An 18675-nucleotide genomic window follows, 5' to 3' on the forward strand; every position below is an offset into this window, starting at 1 on the left:
TGCTAAAGGTTTTGTCAATGTTTTTTAAGAAGTCTTCTGATAGGAACATGGGTAGCCTGCTAATAGACGAGCCTAGAATGCTCTTATTGCCGCAACGACTGAGGAGCTTTACCTCGGATTTGTCCTTGCTAAGGGAATATCCAGATATTTCTGAGAACTGATTTTTTTTTTTTTTTTTTAAATATGTTTTTATTGCAGATTCAGAAAAAAATAATCATCGATATTGGTCAACCTACATACTCATGACTTCTCAAGATACTTCAACAGCCATAGGTTTGCACACAGCCTTTCAGCCCACATCCCGGAGGCTGGGCGGCGTAGTATTATCTTCTATCAAGAGGTCACGGAGATCATCTCAGAGAGATGTCAGGTCAACAACACAGTACGAAATCCGCTTTTATTTCTCCCCAAACTCCCATCCCCATCTCACCGTGGATGACAGCCCGTTCCCTCGCCTGTGCCCTATCGGCCCCATCCGTAACCATTGCACTAGGCCTACCTTCGCGCCCACCCACGGGTGTAGTTCTCCATAGGCTGTAAGAAATCCTCTATGTGTGCCAGGAGCGCATGGCCCATTAACTACTGGTCAATGTACTGCAATTTCGGGGCACTGCTGCTGGCCCCTCACCTGTGCCTACAGTGATCATCTAATACCTCCCCCCCCTTTCCCTCCCCCCAACTGCTGCTGCTGCTGATGTGGGTGGAAATCGCGGTCTCTAAACAAGGGTTCTCTGCTAATCGGGGAATACAATTATGCCTCAGGTCCTCCGGGGATGCCCATGCCATACACCCCTACTCTGTTTCCTCAGTCATGTAATCTTTCAAAGCCTGCACAGTCGTCTCCCATGCCCTTGCCATCTCCAAGCTTCTTTCGTTGCCCGTTCTGGCAGCCTGTCGCATTCTAATCACACTTTCACACCTGGACCATTTCAGCATCTCATTCATCCATCTTCTAACCGATGGACCCTCCTTGGATTTCCAATGCCAGGTAATCTCTCTCTGGGCTAGAATGAGCCCCAGATCAATGAATTTGCTCGTGACCTTCGTCCTGGCCGTATGAGGGAACCAGAGCAACAAGCAGGTCGCCATATCGAACTCCACCTCTCTATCCGTGACTACATTCAGCAATTCTCCCACTGCAGGCCAGTATGACCCCAGTTTCGGGCAGCCCCATAGCAAATGGTCCAACTCAACCTCCGGTTCTGAACACCTCGGGCAGACCGCCTCCTGCACCTGAAAGAACCGTTTAATCTTCGCCGGGGTCAGATATGCCCTATGTAGCACAAAGAAATGCACCTGTTGGAAGCGCGCATTCCTGCTGCCCTTCCACGACCGCTCCAGTACCTGGCTCCACACCGCGTCCGGAATGGATTTGCCTATGCTTCCCTCCCATTTAGCCTTCAATGCTGTCAGGGGTTCCAGTCCCTCACGAAGCATGCGGGATTGAAGGCAGGTCACTGCTTTGATTGTACCCGCTGCCATCACCACATATTGGCTGGCCATTGTCGTGTTCGGTTCCGTCAGCCCCCCCTGCCAGTGTTTACGAATTGCTGCTACCACCGCCGCATGTAAGAGGTAGCTCCCATCCGGGAGACCAAATTGATCTTGCAACACCCTAAAGGGGACCAATGTCCCATCCCTGTACAAGTCCCCCAGCATGTGCAAGCCCGATTCTTCCCATTCCAGCAGTGGGGACCAGTCGCCTCCATGCGGTAGCGCTGTCAACATCCCTATGGGGATCTCCGGGGCATATGGTTTTGTAGTCCTCGCCCTTTTCAAGCTCCTGTGCCAGCATAACCTGAGAGTCCTCTCCTCCATGGTTAGATCTTTCAACTCCAACCTCTGTTGTAGAACTATAAATGATAAGATGTGCCTCAGGATACCCTGTCCACGTTCCTGGTTCGGGCCCCGGAATTCTTTGGCAATGTTCTGCGTCAATATTTGCAGTTGAGCCGCTAAGTAATACAACTCAAAATCGGGGACCGCCATCCCTCCTTCCTGTTTGGGTCTCAACAGAGTGTCTAATGCTACCCTCCGTCTCCCGGTTCCCCAAAGGAAGTCGATAATCATAGTTCTCAATTCCTTGAAAATCCGTTGTGGTATCCATATCGGGAGGGTGCGGAAATAATAGAGCAGCCTTGGTAGAGCCACCATCTTCAACAGTGCTATCCGGCCTAGTACCGACAACGGGAGGGAGGACCAGAAAGTCATACAGCCCCTCAGAGCACGTATACAGCGTCCCACATTTCCATCCAGTAGGTTCGCAGCATCGTGGTACACACGGACTCCTAGATAGGTGAAGCAGGCACTCTCCCAAACTACATCTACTGTGAGAGGGGGGTATGGCGTGTACGCCCGTAGTGGGTAAACGCAAGTTTTAGTCCAGTTCACTTTGAGGCCGGATAATTTACCAAAGCGTGACAACAGTCCCACTGCTCCCTCTAACGCCCCCTCAGTATCTGCCAGGTACAGCAACAGATCATCGGCATATAACGAGATATGATGGTTAAGCCCTCCATGCTCAATCCCAGTGTACCAAACCCCTGTCCTTGCCTGGACCGCCAGCGGTTCCATTGCTAAGGCAAACAACAGGGGGGAGAGCGAGCAACCCTGTCTCGTCCCCCTATGCACCGGATAAGCCGGGGATATAACAGTCCCCAACCGCACCCTTGCCGTTGCAGAGGAGTAGAGGAGCCTCGTCCATCGCCCAAAGCCGTCCCCCAGGCCGAACTTCTCCAGTACCCTATCCAGGTATTGCCACTCGCGGCTATCGAAGGCCTTCTCAATGTCCACTGATAGCACTGCCGATCTCTGCTCCGAATCTCGTGCACTATCCAGTAAGCGGATCAAGCGCCGGATGTTCATGGATGTGCTCCTGGTGGGAATAAACCCGGCTTGGTCTCTGTGTATCAGCTTGGTCATGTGCGGCAGCAACCTTGTCGCCAATATACAGCTCAGGATCTTATAATCCACCGTCAACATGGACAGTGGCCTGTACGACTTCACATCAGAGGACTCTTTACCTGGCTTCAGCAATGGCACCACCAGGGCCTCCCTCATTAACTGGGGCAGCTTCCCCAGCGATACTGCCTCCGAGTACACCGTCAAGAGCCTGGGCGCCAGCGTGTCTACATACTTTACATAAAATTCGATCGGCAGGCCGTCCACTCCCGGTGTCTTATTCTTGGCCATCTGTTTGATGGCCACCCGTATCTCTGACAGCGTTATGGGGCCACCCAAGCCCTTCGCTACACCGTCCTCCAGCCCTGGGAGAGTAACAGAGTCTAGGTAGTCGCCTATCGCAGCGCTCGCCTCTCCCAGCTGACTCGCATACAGGCTCGCATAGTACGATTCAAAACGCCGCAAGACCGCCGCCTGTGAGTAGACCAGTTCCCCGGTCTCCGTCGCAATACTCATGATCGGGCATCCCCTAGGTTCTGGCGAAGCGAGCCTAGCAAGCAGTGTGTCCACCTTGTCCCTCTCTGCGTGTACCTTGGTGAGATAGAGCCTATGGTCGTAACACCGCAGACGCTCCGTTTCAGTCGCCACCAACTCCTTCGCCTCTAGCAATTGCTCCTGCAAGTCAGGATCCTCCAGTCTACGTAACTCTAAGTCTCTCAGCGCACCTTCTGCCTTCTCTAGATCATTCAGTACCGACGTCCTTTCATTCGGGAACCTGCCCATGCATATGCCCCTCACCACCACCTTCATTGCATCCCATTCAATCGACCTAGTGGCAGCCGTCCCCACATTCTCAGCAAAGTAATTCTCCATGCCCCGGAGGACCGTGTCACTGAACGCCGGGTCTTCTAATGTGTCCGGCCTCAATCGCCATGTCGGGATCGCTGACCTCGGCCTCTTCCATTGCACCGACATCAGTAAGGGATTATGATCGGAAATGGTTAGAGTAAGGTATTCCGTGTGGGTTATCATGGCAGCCAATGGGCCGCTACAGAGGAAGGAGTCTATCCTAACATGCAATGCATGTATAGCCGAGAAGAAGGAATAGTCCCTAGAGTCCGGGTGCTGTTCCCTCCACACATCGAGAAGGCCCCATCTCTCCTGCCAGTCTTTCCTGTGGGTGGCTAGCCTACGCACCGGCGAATCTACCAATGGAGGGTGTGACCTATCTAAGGACACATCAGTAATCGAATTAAAGTCCCCACCCAGTATGATGGGGCCTGCGAGAAAGTGAGCCAGTGATCCCGTTAGTCCGTCCAGAAATCGGGCCTGGTCAGTATTGGGAGCATAGACACTGCACAGTACCACATCTCTGCCATAGAGCCTCCCCTCCACTGCTACATACCGCCCCTCAGGGTCCACCATCTGATTCGTGGCCTGGAACGGGATCCCCGCTCTAACCCATATCAATACCCCCCGGGCAAACCCCGAGTACGTGGTGCCGAACACCTGACCATGCCATCTCCTCTGCAGTGCTGTACATTCTTGCTTGGTTAAATGGGTTTCTTGCAGTAGTGCAATCTGTACGCCCCGCCTCACTAGATGAGCGTGTACCTTATATCTCCTAGACATTGTGCGGAGTCCCCGGACATTCCACGTGAGGCATTTCAAATCAGGTACCGACCCCATTGCAGCCAACTCCTCATCCCCTCCACAGTACCAACCGGCCACCCACATCAGTGCAGTAAAACCCCCCGCTCAAAACAGCCCCATATTTCTGAGAACTGATGTATGGTATTCAGTAGTGCTGAGATTGCAGTGGAGGCTTCTTCTTATTATTATTATTTAGCTTGTAAAGCACCTGGTTACTCTAACGGAGTGTCCTCGCGCTAGAACACCATCAGAACCCCAACAACTGACTAAAGCCAGCAACCTTCCTGGGCCTCTGACTGCCCAGCAATCGGAGTAGAAGCACTACTTCCATCCTCCAAGCTGGTGAAGGAAGATCCAGGTTTTTAATTTTTTCCGGAACAGAGTCTCCGATACACACATCCATAGATCGACAGGCAGATCATTCCATGCCTTAGCCGCCAAGAAGCCAAAGGATCTCCCTCGAACATTCTGCACCCTGGGCACAGTCACTTTGGCTGTGCCAAACGATCTCAGGTTCCGAGCAGGCTGATATGCAGTGAGAAGGGGGGAGCAAAAATCATGGCGCCTCCTGATTAAGGATCCTATGGCCAAAGCATAGGGCCTTAAAAGTAACTCTAGCCGATGTAGGGAGCCAATGAAGTTTCATCAGAGCTTCCCCCACCGATGCCCGCCTGGGGCTATTCAAAATCAGCCGAGCTGCCGCATTTTGGACCTTCTGCAAGATGTTCAAATTTCTGGCGGTCACCCCTAGGTACAATATGTTACAATAGTCAAGACAAGATGTAACAAGGGCCTGGACAAAAGTTCTTTTAGCGTCCGGTGGAAGTAGGTCCGTGATTTTTTTGTAGCATTTTAAGAATGCTGAAGCAGGCTCCAGCCACAGCGGATATCTGCTCTTAGACAAATTGTCATCGAACCATACTCCCAAATTCTCGACCTTAGCTTTTGGGATCGGAGTAAGTCCCAGTTCCTCCGGCAACCATAGCTGAGACCAAAGAGAGGGCTGTTTTCCAATTACCATCACCTCAGTCTTCTCTGCATTCAGCTGAAGTTTCTTCAGTGACAATTAATACATTATCTGCATATGCAGCAAGTTTAACGTTTAAATCACCAAAGGAGCTACCAGTAATGTCTTTCTTTTCCCTGATATGTTGCAGGAAAGGCTCCAAAGCCAGGAGGAAAAGGGGGTGGGCAAGAGAGGACAGCCCTGCCGCGTCCCTTGGTTCAGGTTAAATGCGGGGGAAACTATACCTCCAGCATTGACTTTAGCAGTGGGTTTGTGGTAGAGAGCCATTATCATTTTGATCAGGTTATCGCCCAAATTGGGCCCCCTCCAGAACCGCCTTTAGGTATCTCCTTCCCATTTCAACCTATGCAGCAGTGCACATATGTGGCAAGCTTCCTTCCAGAAGAAGTAAAACAAGTACTTGTCTCCTTCTACAATGCCGCAATAATGCATACATTTACCCTTTTTAATTATTTATATAAAGTTTTGTATAGCGCGAACATGACCCAAGAGGGTATCAGAGCGCTTTACAGATGATCAGGGACAAAAGGGAGGGATACAAGTAGGTCAAAACAGCAAGCTGAACATGCAAGACACATGAGTACACGGTTATCTAGAATGCTTTGTTAATGCATGAAAGCTGCATGCCCTTAATAACCTTCCAAAAGGTGTAACAAATGCTGTTGCCAGTAAGAACCTGCACACAAGATGTGTATGTGGATAGTGCCCTGCACAGGTGAGGCAGGAGCCGCATGTCTGTGAGACCTGTGACTAATAAAAAATCATACAGTCTACATCACAGTGTGCAGGACTGTTCACTACTGTAGTGTTACAGTCCATGTCACACGGCAGAGGCCGGGTGACTAGTAAAGTCATAACGTCTACAATACTGTGTGCAGGACTGTTCACTACTGTAGTGTTACAATCCATATCGGGCTCCGGAGGCCAAGTGGCTAGTAAAGTCATACAGTCCATGCCACAGTGTACAGGACACTACTGTAGAGGTTCAGTCCCGTCATACGAGTTACTTACCTTCGGTAACGATGTATCTGGTAGAGACATTGTCTAGCCGCAGATTCCTTAACTTAGAATATCCCCAGGCGTGAGACAGGCCACAGGAGCTCACTCCGGATCTGCGTTGCACGTGGAAAAGAAGGAAACTGACATCAGCGCGCTGGGAGGGGCTTATATGACCTCGCTGATGTCACATACGAGGACAACGTCAGGGCGGGGTCATGTGGCGCCGTACCCCGGCGTGCAGAGGTGCTGCGACAAAAAAATTCCGGATCCAGTCTCACGTCTGGGGATACTCTAAGTTAAGGAATCTGCTGCTAGACAACGTCTCTACCAGATACATCGTTACCGAAGGTATGTAACTCGTATGACGGGACTGAACCTCTACAGTAGTGAACGGTCTTGTACACTGGCATAGACTGTCTGACTTTACTAGTCACTCGGCCTCCGCAGTGACATGGATTCTAGCACTACAGTAGTGAACAGTCCTGCACACTGTGGTATGGACTGTATGACTTTACTAATCACTCAGCCACCGCATTGTGACAGGGATTGTAGCACTACCGTAGGGAACAGTCCTGCACACTGTGATGTAGACTGTATGATTTTACTAGTCACCCGTTCTCCGCAGCGTGACATTGACTGTAAGGCTACAGTAGTGAACAGTCCTGCACACTGTGCTATAGACCCTATGGCTTTACTGCTCACTCGGCCTCCGCATCGTGACACAATGTATAGGACTGTTCGCTACTGTAGTGCTACAATCCGTGCCATGGACTGTGTGACTTTACGAGTCACCCGTCCTCCGCAGTGTGACACGGATTGTAGCACTACAGTAGTGAACAGTCGTGCACACTGTGCCATGGACTACAGCAGGGCAAAACGCCCAGAATCTCTATGAAAAAAAGTAGGCTATCCAAGGACAAAGGGGGCCTCTCCCTATCCATCTTCAGAAACTATCAAACTGTCTTTTTCTGCAAACAGGGTGCAAATTGGTTTATTCATAACCCAACATATGAACCACCATGGGTGAGAATAGAAAAGTCCCTCTTACAGAACATCCCTATCACTGCTCCACCCACTATGAATATAAACCATCTTCCACTCTCTAGAAACATTATACAGAACACCAAAATGGCCATCCTGCTCCTTGACGCACATCTAGAGGTCAAGATACATCACTCTCACATGTCCTCCCTACACACTCAAAATTGGCGGTTTCCCATTTTTCTGGACAGACTGGTCTCGTAAGGGCATTTAACTAATACAAGACATCTTTGAAGATACTTCTCCACTTCTATTCTCAATCTTGCTTACCTGGATTCTTACAAATTCCTGCAGCTTAAAGTATGGCTTGCCCCCAAAAAAAAATATATATAATATATAATCAACAGAAAGACCATCACCTGTGGACCAACTCCATGGTCTCAAATGGGAAGAAGGGAGATGGAGAAATAACAAAAGAAAGAGTTTATCTTTTGTTTGAAGACCCCTCACTCACCAACCTGGTTGGTGACATGCTTCATCATCGGGGTCCCACCCGGATAGCCGAATGCCATCCGGGTGTGCTGCGACACCTGATTACAGTGGAGTGTATTTTTTTTGTGAATGTAGTGCAAAAAAAGGTGATGTTAAAAACTGTCTCAGTATAGCTTCTTGAAAGATATTCTGAAGTTACTGGACAGTGTTAAAAGACAGTGAAGAGACACTAGTGTTGGTTTGTATGACCAACTGTATCTATGTGATTGTGAGGTCTACATGTTTCAACCTGTGATGGGATCTACCAGGTTTTCGTCAGGACCAAAAACATGGGACCTGGGTGGTATACACACACTAACGTGTACCCAACCCTCGGTCCCAGATACCAAACTGGATACTTGCAGTAGGTGTCCTCACAGCCTAATCAGGCGAGGAAAAGGGGGGGAGAAACCTGTGGATCTTCCCACTCCCGTGAAGCACCCGAAACTCTCTCCCTGAGTAAGATTTACCTTAGTCCTAGTTCCTCCCACCGCCAAGAGTTAATGATGCTTTATTGATCTAAATTATGCATGCATTAAAAAACGCTTACACTTTAGTGTGTGAATGTCGATAGTCACTTTCTCATGAAGTATGACAGAGTGACTAAACCATTATTTCTGTAGTAGGGGATCTCTGTGTATAGTCATAATCTAGTGAATAGTCACGCCCATGTGCGTGGACCCCGGAGCAATCAAAAATAATCTCTTAAGCTGTCAAAACATGCAGAACTGCATCGACACTTAAGAGAGAATTTAAAGACAGATAATGCAGCCTATATCCACAGGCTACACTGTCCAGTACTTCAACTAGAAATTCCACCAAAAATCCACAAACAGCACAGCCTGTCCAGGGTTTTCTAATAGAAAAACCTTGCCTTTAACAGCAAAATCCTCTGGAATGATAGAGAGGAAGAAGTGGACAGAGAAGCCCCATAGGCTGCCATTATGTGGCTCAGAACAGGATACTGTGCCTTTAAGAGAACTTTCCAGAAGTCTCACAGTATCCCAGAATGCACTGTATGTCCCTTTTACTTTCAGTTCTTTTTTCCGGCTCCTGCAAGCAGGACCCTGGAGCATTGAGCTCTCCCTTTTCAAGGGTTTATTTGGTGATTTTTCACTGTTTTTGAGTGCTTTTCTTGAAGTACTTTGGTGTTTCTTCCCTGTTTTTGTATTGGTGCACTCTTTATTTGCCAATATGCCTGCATTATTTGACTAATGCCCAGAGTGCTCGAGGAAGAAGGCCAAGTCGGACCCACACGAGGTGTGCATCATCTGCCTTCCCTCATCTCATGTCCCAGAGGAGTGTGACATCTGCCAGGGCTTCTCTAGCAGAACCCTGAGGGACAGACTGAAGATCAGGCTCCAAGGCCTGGAAGACAGAAGACTGAAGGCACAAGGTGGGTCTGGAAGGGCTTCCTCTGCCCATGCTGAGGCCTCTGGGGGGCTCCCCAGGGGCAGGAAGACCAGCAAACGCCCCCATTCTCCGTCGGCGTCGATTGCACCGACTACGGCGTCGAGAGGGATGACTGCAGTCTGTTCCCCGTCTCCCCAGGGCTCTGGGTTGGAGCGGCGCGACGATCGGTGTCGAGGGAACTGAATAGACCGCCGTCGAAGTCACCGGTGACGATTTCATAGTCGTCGTCGAGTATTCTATGTCGAGAAGTGGCCCGGCGTAGGCGCTCGCCGTCGAGGCGACACCGCCGTTCGCCGTCGGCGAAGAGAAGAAGGTCGTCGTCGAGGGGATCCTCGACGCCGAGGCGGTGTTCAGTGTCGAGGAGACGCTCGCCGTCGAACGAAGGTCGCCGGCGAGATAAAGGTCGCCGTCGAGACGAAGACGTTCGGCATCATGGAAGAGGCATTCGGCGTCGAGGAGGAGACGCTCGTCGTCGAGGAGCCGACGTTCGCCGTTGGGACGACGTTCTTCGACGTCGAAGAGGCGCAGAAGGAGTTCTGGCACCAGGAGTCAGTCGAGCAGGCGGCAGGTGCCTATGGGGGATTCTCCAATACCCCAGCCTAGGAAAGAGGGAGGATCACCGGGCTCGGTGTATTCCGAAGTGTTTACGCCTTCTAGGCCGAAGTCGGTTAGGCCCCCTCCTCCATTGCCCAGGGGGCCACCGCCGCGGGCACTCACCCCGCCTCCACTTCCACCTCCTCCTCCTCAACCTCATCCTCAACCTCAGCTTCTGGCTGACAGACCTCCTCCGGTTCCTCCGAGGACGTCGTCGCTGCCTCGATTCCCGACGCCCCCTAAGGGTACCCCTCTGCCGAGGGCCCCTGCCGGGCCAAAGTCGCCCGCTCCGGTGAAGCCGGCTGAGAGCCTGAAGCCAAGGAGATCGCGATCCTGCTCAGATCGGAGGGGGAGATTGCGGAGTCGTCACAGGTCCTCAACGAGATCTAGACGGCGTCACAGGAGGAGACGGTCACGGTCCCGCACGGATTCCTCAGGGACCAGAACCTACTCACCGACCTTGTCGGAATCCCCGGGGACGAGAGTATAGCCGGTGGACGACATCAGCACGTTCCAAGATGTTCTCCTGAGGGGTGCAGCGAAGTTGGGTATCACGGTGACGGTGCCTACTCCAACAACATCCGTGATTTTCGAGACATTGCATAAGAAACACCTGTCTCGACCTTTACTACCCCTGGTGCCGGGGCTGGTAGAGCCTGCAGAAGAGTTGTTTCTCACCCCTGCGGTGACGAAGTCCGCTCCCTCGCGGCTCCTTAAGAAGTACAGGGCCCCGGATTCTGACCCTGCCTTTCTTCATATGGATCCTACTCTGGATTCTGTCATAGTGACGGCTGCTAGGAAGCAGCATGCCACCTCCCCGTCCTATACTGTACCTCGGGATAAGGAGAGCCGCTGGATTGACTCGGCAGACAGAAAGGTCTGTGGGACGGCCTCTACTGCTATGAAGGCGGCCAGCGCTGCGGCTTTGCTAGGACAGTACGATCGTGCCCTATGGGAGTCCCTCCAGCAGTTCGCTGAGTTCCTTCCCCGGGAGAAAAAGGAAGACTTTCAAGAGGTCCTGAAGGAGGGGATGCTGGTGTCGAACCAGCTCATCAGCGCGGCTGCGGATACGTCCCTTCTGGCTGCCACGGGTACTGTCATGGTATCAACCAGCGGCGCCACGCGAGGCTTCGGCTTACGTCACTCAAGCCTGAAGCTCAGCAGCGGGTGGCCAATCTGCCTTTCTCGGGTGAAACCCTGTTTGGCAAACATGCGGATGACGAAATGGCCCGCATGAAGGCGGAGGCCGAGACCCTGACGGCGGTCGGGCTGGAAAAGCCCAAAGAGAAAAAGACCTACCGCCCGTTCCAGAGACGGTTCAGAGGTCAAGGCCGTGGGCGAGGACAGACTTCGGGACAGCAGCAACAACAGCAGCAGCAGTTCCGGAAGCCCTTCCAGAAGCGCCAGAAGGGTAGAGGCGGCCAACAGTCCGCGGCAGCGAACAAAGGCCCGGCTGGGTCTAGAACCTGAGCGATTACTTCCCCTACATCCGTTACCCGCTCCGGTGGGGGGAAGCGTTCAATTTTTTCTGGCAGAGTGGAGAAAAATTACTCAGGACAAGTGGGTGCTGAATATTGTTTCCAATGGATACAGTCTTCGTTTCACCAGCCCGCCTCCCTCCATTCCACCGATCAGCTCGCAATTCCAACTGCGTGAGCTCCAGGCGGAGGCCGATATCCTGTTAAGGAAAAGGGCGATAGAAGACGTACCTCTGTCTCAGAGAGGAAGAGGTCTGTACTCCCGGTTCTTTCTAGTTCGCAAGAAGGACAAGAATGAGTTCAGGCCCATTCTGGATTTGCGACAAGCAAACAAGTGGATTCGCAGAGAGAAGTTTCGCATGCTGTCGTTGCATCAGATTTATCCTCAGCTGCAACAGGGAGACTGGCTCTGCGCTATTGACCTACAGGATGCGTACTTCCATGTGCCCATTGCACACAAACACAGGAAGTTCCTGCGATTTCAAGTCGGCACCAATCATTATCAGTACACAGTACTGCCAGTCGGTCTGAAGTCTGCGCCCAGAACATTCTCGAAATGCATGGCAGTGGTAGCTGCACACCTGAGGAAGAACAAGGTGTATGTCTACCCTTACCTGGACGATTGGTTGATCAAGGCATCCTCATTCTCGGAAGCTCAAGCGCACTTCCAGAAGACGTGCGTTCTCTTGAACAGGCTGGGGTTGCACATCAACATGTCCAAGTCTGTCCCGACTCCGGTCCAGTGCATTCAGTACTTGGGAGCCTCCATCAATACGCTGTCAGCAAGCGTGTCTCCTTCGGAGGAGAGGCGATTATCACTCCTTCGGAAGGCCCAGGCTCTTATGACCGCTCCATCTACAACAGTGAGGATGGTGTCTTCTCTACTGGGATCGATGGCCTCTTGTATCTTCCTCACGCCACACGCACGGCTGACCATTGCAGGAGTGCTTGGAGGATCAGAGGAAAGGATCTTGGGACGACAAGATACGACTGTCTCTGCATGCTCTTCAGTCTCTGAAGTGGTGGTGTTCAGCGGAGAATCTCCTGAGAGGGGTTCCCTTCCACAAGGACATTCCCACGCAGACTATCGTGACGGATGCGTCTCTCCACGGCTGGGGGGCGCACTCAGGAGACTTACAGATTCAAGGGACGTGGTCCCCGACGGAGTCCACGTACCACATCAATTTCCTGGAACTCCGAGCTGTTCACTTGGCACTGAAGGGCTTTCTTCCGTCCTTCCGGACCAACTCTCTGCTTGTTCAGACGGACAATAGGACCACGATGTATTACCTCAACAAGCAGGGAGGGTCGAGATCGCGCACTCTGTCGCAGGAGGCGCAGGCGATCTGGCACTGGCTTCTAGCCAGAGGACTGACGATAACGGCTACCCATCTGCCAGGTGTGCAGAATGTTCAAGCAGACGCACTGAGCAGACTGATTCAGGAAAACCACGAATGGGTCATAAACGACGAAGTACTAGGAGAAGTCTTCGCATGGTGGGGGACTCCAGACGTAGATCTGTTCGCCACCGCCGAAAACAGCAAATGCCGAGACTTCGCCTCCAGGTACTACCAGCCGGGGACACTGGGGAATGCGTTATGGATCAACTGGTCGAACAGCTTTCTGTACGCTTTTCCACCCATTCCCCTGATTCCGGCGGTGCTCATCAAACTGTCCCAGTCCAGGGCGCGGATGATCCTGATTGCCCCGGAATGGCCAAGACAGTGGTGGTTCACGGACCTGCTTCACCGGTCTCTCCTTCCTCACATACGGCTGCCATGCAGGCCGGACCTTCTCACGAAGTTCGGGGGGCAGATGTTGCACCCCAACCTCTCGTCTTTGAGTTTGGCGGCATGGCTCCTGAGATAGTGCAATATGGCCATCTGAATCTACCAGAAGATTGCATGGACATACTGAAGGAGGCTAAGCGACTTTCCACTAGGACTTCTTATGCTTGCAAGTGGAAGAGGTTTTGCATCTGGTGCAAGTCCAAGAACTATGACCCAACGAAATGTAAGGAAGATGTCATACTTCCGTATCTTCTACATCTGGCGCAGTCTGGCCTTAATGTCCATTCCATTAAGGTTCATCTTGCTGCGCTGACTGCCTACAGGAAATGCCCTTCACAGACTTCCTTCTTTCAGATCCCTGTGATCAAAGATTTTTTGGAAGGCTTGAAGAAAGTGTTCCCTCCTGTCTGGCTTCCTTTGCCTTCATGGGAATTGAATGTGGTGCTGTCCAGATTAATGAAGGAGCCTTTTGAACCTATTCATAAGGCTTCGTTGCAGCACCTGTCCTGGAAGGCGCCGTTCCTCGTGGCCATTACATCGGTCCGCAGGGTGAGTGAAATTCAGGCGTTGTGTTGCCAAGAAACTTATACTGTATTTCATGCGGCTAATGTTGTTATGCGTACTCACCCTAAATTTCTTCCAAAGGTTATATCTGATTTTCATGTTAACCAGACTATAACTTTACCTATGTTTTTTCAGAATCCTTCCTCTCCAGCGGAAAGGTCCCTGCATTCCCTGGATGTTAGGAGGGTGTTGAAATTGTATCTGGCTAAAACCAAGGATATTCGTAGGTCAGACCAATTGTTTATCAATTATGGATCAGTCAGGACGGGTCTTGCTACCTCTAAACAGTCCATCTCTAGGTGGATTGTGTCCCGTATACAATTGTGTTACCAAAAGGCTAATAAGACTTTAGGGGTAAACCTAAGGCTCATTCCACCAGGGGCAAAGCTGCCACGACTGCTTTGCTCCGTAATGTTCCAATTGCAGAAATCTGCAAGGCGGCCACTTGGAAGTCAGTCCATACCTTTGCTAAGCATTACTGCCTGGACACTGGTGCCAGGGCAGACGCTCAGGTCAGGCAGGCTTCGCTGCGAAATCTGTTCGCACAGTAGTGGTGTTATTTCTCTTTTCTCCACCACCGCTTTGGTGTGGGGATGGGCTTGCCATTCTATTCACTAGATTATGACTATACACAGAGATCCCCTACTACAGAAGGAGTAGTTTCTGTCCTGTAACTCCAGTTCTGTAGTAGGGGTATCTCTGTTATAGTCATAAGCGCCCGCCCTCCTCCCCGGTGGAGAGAGATATTCATGTAAGAAATGCTACAGGTCTGGCGTGTTACGCCTTCAAAAAGAACTGAAAGTAAAAGGGACCTGCAGTGCATTCTGGGATACTGTGAGACTTCTGGAAAGTTCTCTTAAAGGCACAGTATCCTGTTCTGAGCCACATAATGGCAGCCTATGGGGCTTGTCTGTCCACTTCTTCCTCTCTATCATTCCAGAGGATTTTGCTGTTAAAGGCAAGGTTTTTCTATTAGAAAACCCTGGACAGGCTGTGCTGTTTGTAGATTTTTGGTGGAATTTCTAGTTGAAGTACTGGACAATGTAGCCTGTGGATATAGGCTGCATTATCTGTCTTTAAATTCTCTCTTAAGTGTCGATGCAGTTCTGCATGTTTTGACAGCTTAAGAGATTATTTTTGATTGCTCCGGGGTCCACGCACATGGTCGGGACTATTCACTAGATTATGACTATAACAGAAACTACTCCTTCACACCCACTTATCCACATATATTGATCTGTGTGATGCCGTGAGAGTGTGAGATAGTTTGAACACGGGCAAATCGAGCCTTTTTCTTCTGGAATTACCAGTAATAAACCTTGCATACTTGCAACACAATGCAGGCCTGTGCCAGCATTTTTGCCACCATATAGTATGCACTCTTTGGGACAATGTCTTCAGCATGAAAGGGATTCGCATAGAGAATTTTTACTACTGAGAAACTACACTACGTTACAGGCACGTCATTTGTTTGTTTGTGATGTTTTCTTTTCTTCCACAGGTTTCTCCCCCCTTTTTCCTCGCCTGATTAGGCTGTGAGGACACCTACTTCAAGTATCCAGTTTGGTATCTGGGACCAAGGGTTGGGTACACATTAGTGTGTGTATACCGCCCAGGTCCCATGTTTTTTGGTCCTGACGAAAACCTGGTAGATCCCATCACAGGTTGAAACATGTAGACCTCACAATCACATAGATACAGTTGGTCATAAAAACCAACACCAGTGTCTCTTCACTGTCTTTTAACACTGTCCAGTAACTTCAGAATAAACATTTTTTCAAGAAGCTATACTGAGACAGTTTTTAACATCACCTTTTTTTGCACTACATTCACAAAACAACCCCGCTCCACTGTAATCAGGTGTCGCAGCACACCCGGATGGCATTCGGCTAAGCGGGTGGGACCCCGATGATGAAGCATGTCACCAACCAGGTTGGTGAGTGAGGAGTCTTCAAACAAAAGATAAACTCTTTCTTTTGTTATTTCTCCATCTCCCTTCTTCCCATTTGAGACCATGGAGTTGGTCCACTGGTGATGCTCTTTTTGTTGTTTATATAGTCTTAGGTCCAGGGGACCAGGAATATCTCCTTCCACTCTTGTGGATAATCCTTTACTCTCTCCTTCTGTTATTACGGCCCTTGCCGCAAAAAATGTCTTGGGTGTTAGTCCTTCTGTCACTACCCTCCTGAATCACTTATCCAAGGTAGGGCATCTGGTCTCTATCATATACAAAATTCTCCTGACAAACCAAAACAAAACTGTATCTCATAATCAACGGAACTGGGAAGCTGACTCCCACCAAGATAGATATTGCTTTTAATTGGGTCGCCATCAACAAATCCTCCTTCTCACATAAAATCACACCAATCCTATCACAAATAACATATATGTTAATAAATAGGACATGCTCTACTCCTGCAAGACTCTTCAAAGTCGGTCTTAAAAAAGACCCTAACTGTTGGTACTGCGGCAAACAAGAGGGCTCCCTCGCTCACATGCTATTCCTCATAGGAGCTGATAACATTGCTCTCCAATTCTCCCCGTGGAGATCTTCACGCTGCTCAATTTGGAATGCGCTAAACACAAGTGCCTTTATTTATAATCCCACTTGATCTTTCCAACAGGTAAACACACCTTCTCTTCAAATCTCGCCTTTCACGCCGGATATAATCTGTCCACGCTACTTCTAATGCACCAGGCCCTATAGCTACTCGTATCACCTTCTTCCCTCAAACATGTGAGACAAAATCATTTTATTCACATCTTTGCATACCAATGTGTCCTAGACGTCAATGTATATCGTTCAAGTTGTATCTAACCCTCAAGGTCATCTAAAGGTTTTTGTATAGCATGTATGTACTTTATTGCAATCCCAACTATCCGAATTGTAATGACCTTCTACGACTCCCCTGTGGTACTACATGCCTACCTGACTATGTATCAACTCATATGCAAAGTACAGATCAACTCCCATTGTCGATTGTTTACTGTACAATCTTATACACAGCCTCTTCCCCTCCCCCTGGTTGTATCCTCCCTTTCTCACTGTATATTTATGTTATTGACCACTGTCCATCTCTGGTTGTAAAATCTAATAAAACACTTTGAACTTAAAAAGAAAGGGGAAGGTTGTGGTTGGGCATTGAGACTTTTGGAAAAACATGATCCCCAAACTAGGTGAAATATGAACTGTGTATTTGTTAGTGATCACAAAAATTAGAAAACAGTTGGCCAGGGGTCCTACTGGTCTGTGCCAATAAGCGGGGATCCCTCTACTACGGGGTCTTCACACCATTATAGGCATTACACTGAGAGTAACCTAAAAAGAACTTTAGTTAGTACCAGGTGGGGTTTTCAGTAACTTCTGCATATGATTACATCTTCAAGGAGCTACTATGGACTTCACCTTTTTCCCAGCTCTTTTGCCGCAGCACCTTTGCTGCTCTTCTAGCTTCTCTTGTGAAGTCCATCCCACCTCGCGTCTTGCTTAAAAGCTCATTCAGCTCTCAGAGCAGCAGCCATAATGCGCCCTAGTTCGCTTTCCACGGGCTGGGGTGCATCCTATGGTCTTGTGCTGATGGACACCAACATCATGTGCTGACGTATGGAACTCCTATACTTAACTGAAAGCAAGGGGCCACCATGGCTAACTGATGGCTACTGTCTGCCTCTGGCTCCATTACTGTGGCAAGCATGGTCTGTGCTTGGAAGGCATTCATAGCAATGGTGTGCATTGATTGGGTATTGAGGGGCACCCATTTTGTGAGTAAAATGAGAAATGGTGTTGGCTGGCTCATTGGAGAGCGCTGGCCGCACAGCTGGAGCTCCCTAGCACTGAGTATTGACCCAGTTGGGGGACATGCATCTCACGTGTGCCCTTGATGGCTATTATGTGACTGTCAAGGTCACATCCTCTGTGGAATTGACCTTGAAGACTATTCTAGCGTGATTGCTGCTTTTGGCCAAATTGACATCATATTACACATTTAAAAACTGTTGAAGATTGGGAGCATGCCATGAAAAGAAGTCCTGAACTTCTTTCCCCCATGTGCATAAATAGGCAAGAGCTAGACGCTTCAGCCTGTCTTTCATTAGTCTCAATGTCTTCAGCACCGGTACCACTCCTTATACTAAATCAGCACCTGCAGTTAACTATTGGAAATGTAAATTCGTCTATGAACACCTCATTTTCTGTAGGACCCTGTTCTAAAGGGTAGATCTCCGGGACCCTTACCAAAAGTTTCTGGCACATTCTGCTGTTATGTACAAGCTCTCAGAAGGACCCTAGAAGACTCTTCTGTGAGTCAGGCATGAAACGTTGTCTTGTAAGAAACAATCAGATAGTTATTCACACCTACACCTCCTGCCCACACTAACCTCTGTCTTCCACTCCTTGCAGGTGCGGACTCTGGACATGGGTGGCTACGGAACGTGTGCGGACTTCACGCGTTCCGTGATCGCGAACCTCCATTCGTAGGCAAGACGCCCAACAGGCCACGAACCAGACCTCTGTGGAGGTGTGAGCTCCGCGGCCAGCTTGCTGCTTCACCTGCACCTTACTATGTTGTGTGTCTGTGTGTGTTTGTGTGTGATATGCTAAAAGTTTCTAACCCAAAAGCACCAAAGTGAATAGAACAGAATGTAATAATTCTCACTGCGCATCGGTTCAGGATAAAGTGCTCTTGAATTATCATTTAGTTGTAAAGCTTGATCAGAAGAATTAGAATCTGTGCAAAGATGAAAT

The 18675-nt window shown here is 49.8% G+C and overlaps 1 protein-coding gene across 1 annotated transcript in view; it reads left to right on the forward strand.

The window, feature by feature from the left end:
* Positions 1-18471, forward strand: part of IDH3B (isocitrate dehydrogenase (NAD(+)) 3 non-catalytic subunit beta) — a 149500-nt gene extending 131029 nt beyond the window's left edge. Inside the window, exon 12 of the mRNA XM_078678737.1 lies at positions 18331-18471. Coding sequence (XP_078534863.1) covers positions 18331-18408 — 78 coding nt within the window. The 3' untranslated portion in view covers positions 18409-18471. The remainder of the gene's footprint in view (positions 1-18330) is intronic.
* Positions 18472-18675: the final 204 nt, after the last annotated feature.

The sequence above is a fragment of the Lissotriton helveticus genome, chromosome 2_2 (genome assembly GCF_964261635.1).
Source record: "Lissotriton helveticus chromosome 2_2, aLisHel1.1, whole genome shotgun sequence".
Taxonomy (NCBI): Eukaryota; Metazoa; Chordata; class Amphibia; order Caudata; family Salamandridae; genus Lissotriton; species Lissotriton helveticus.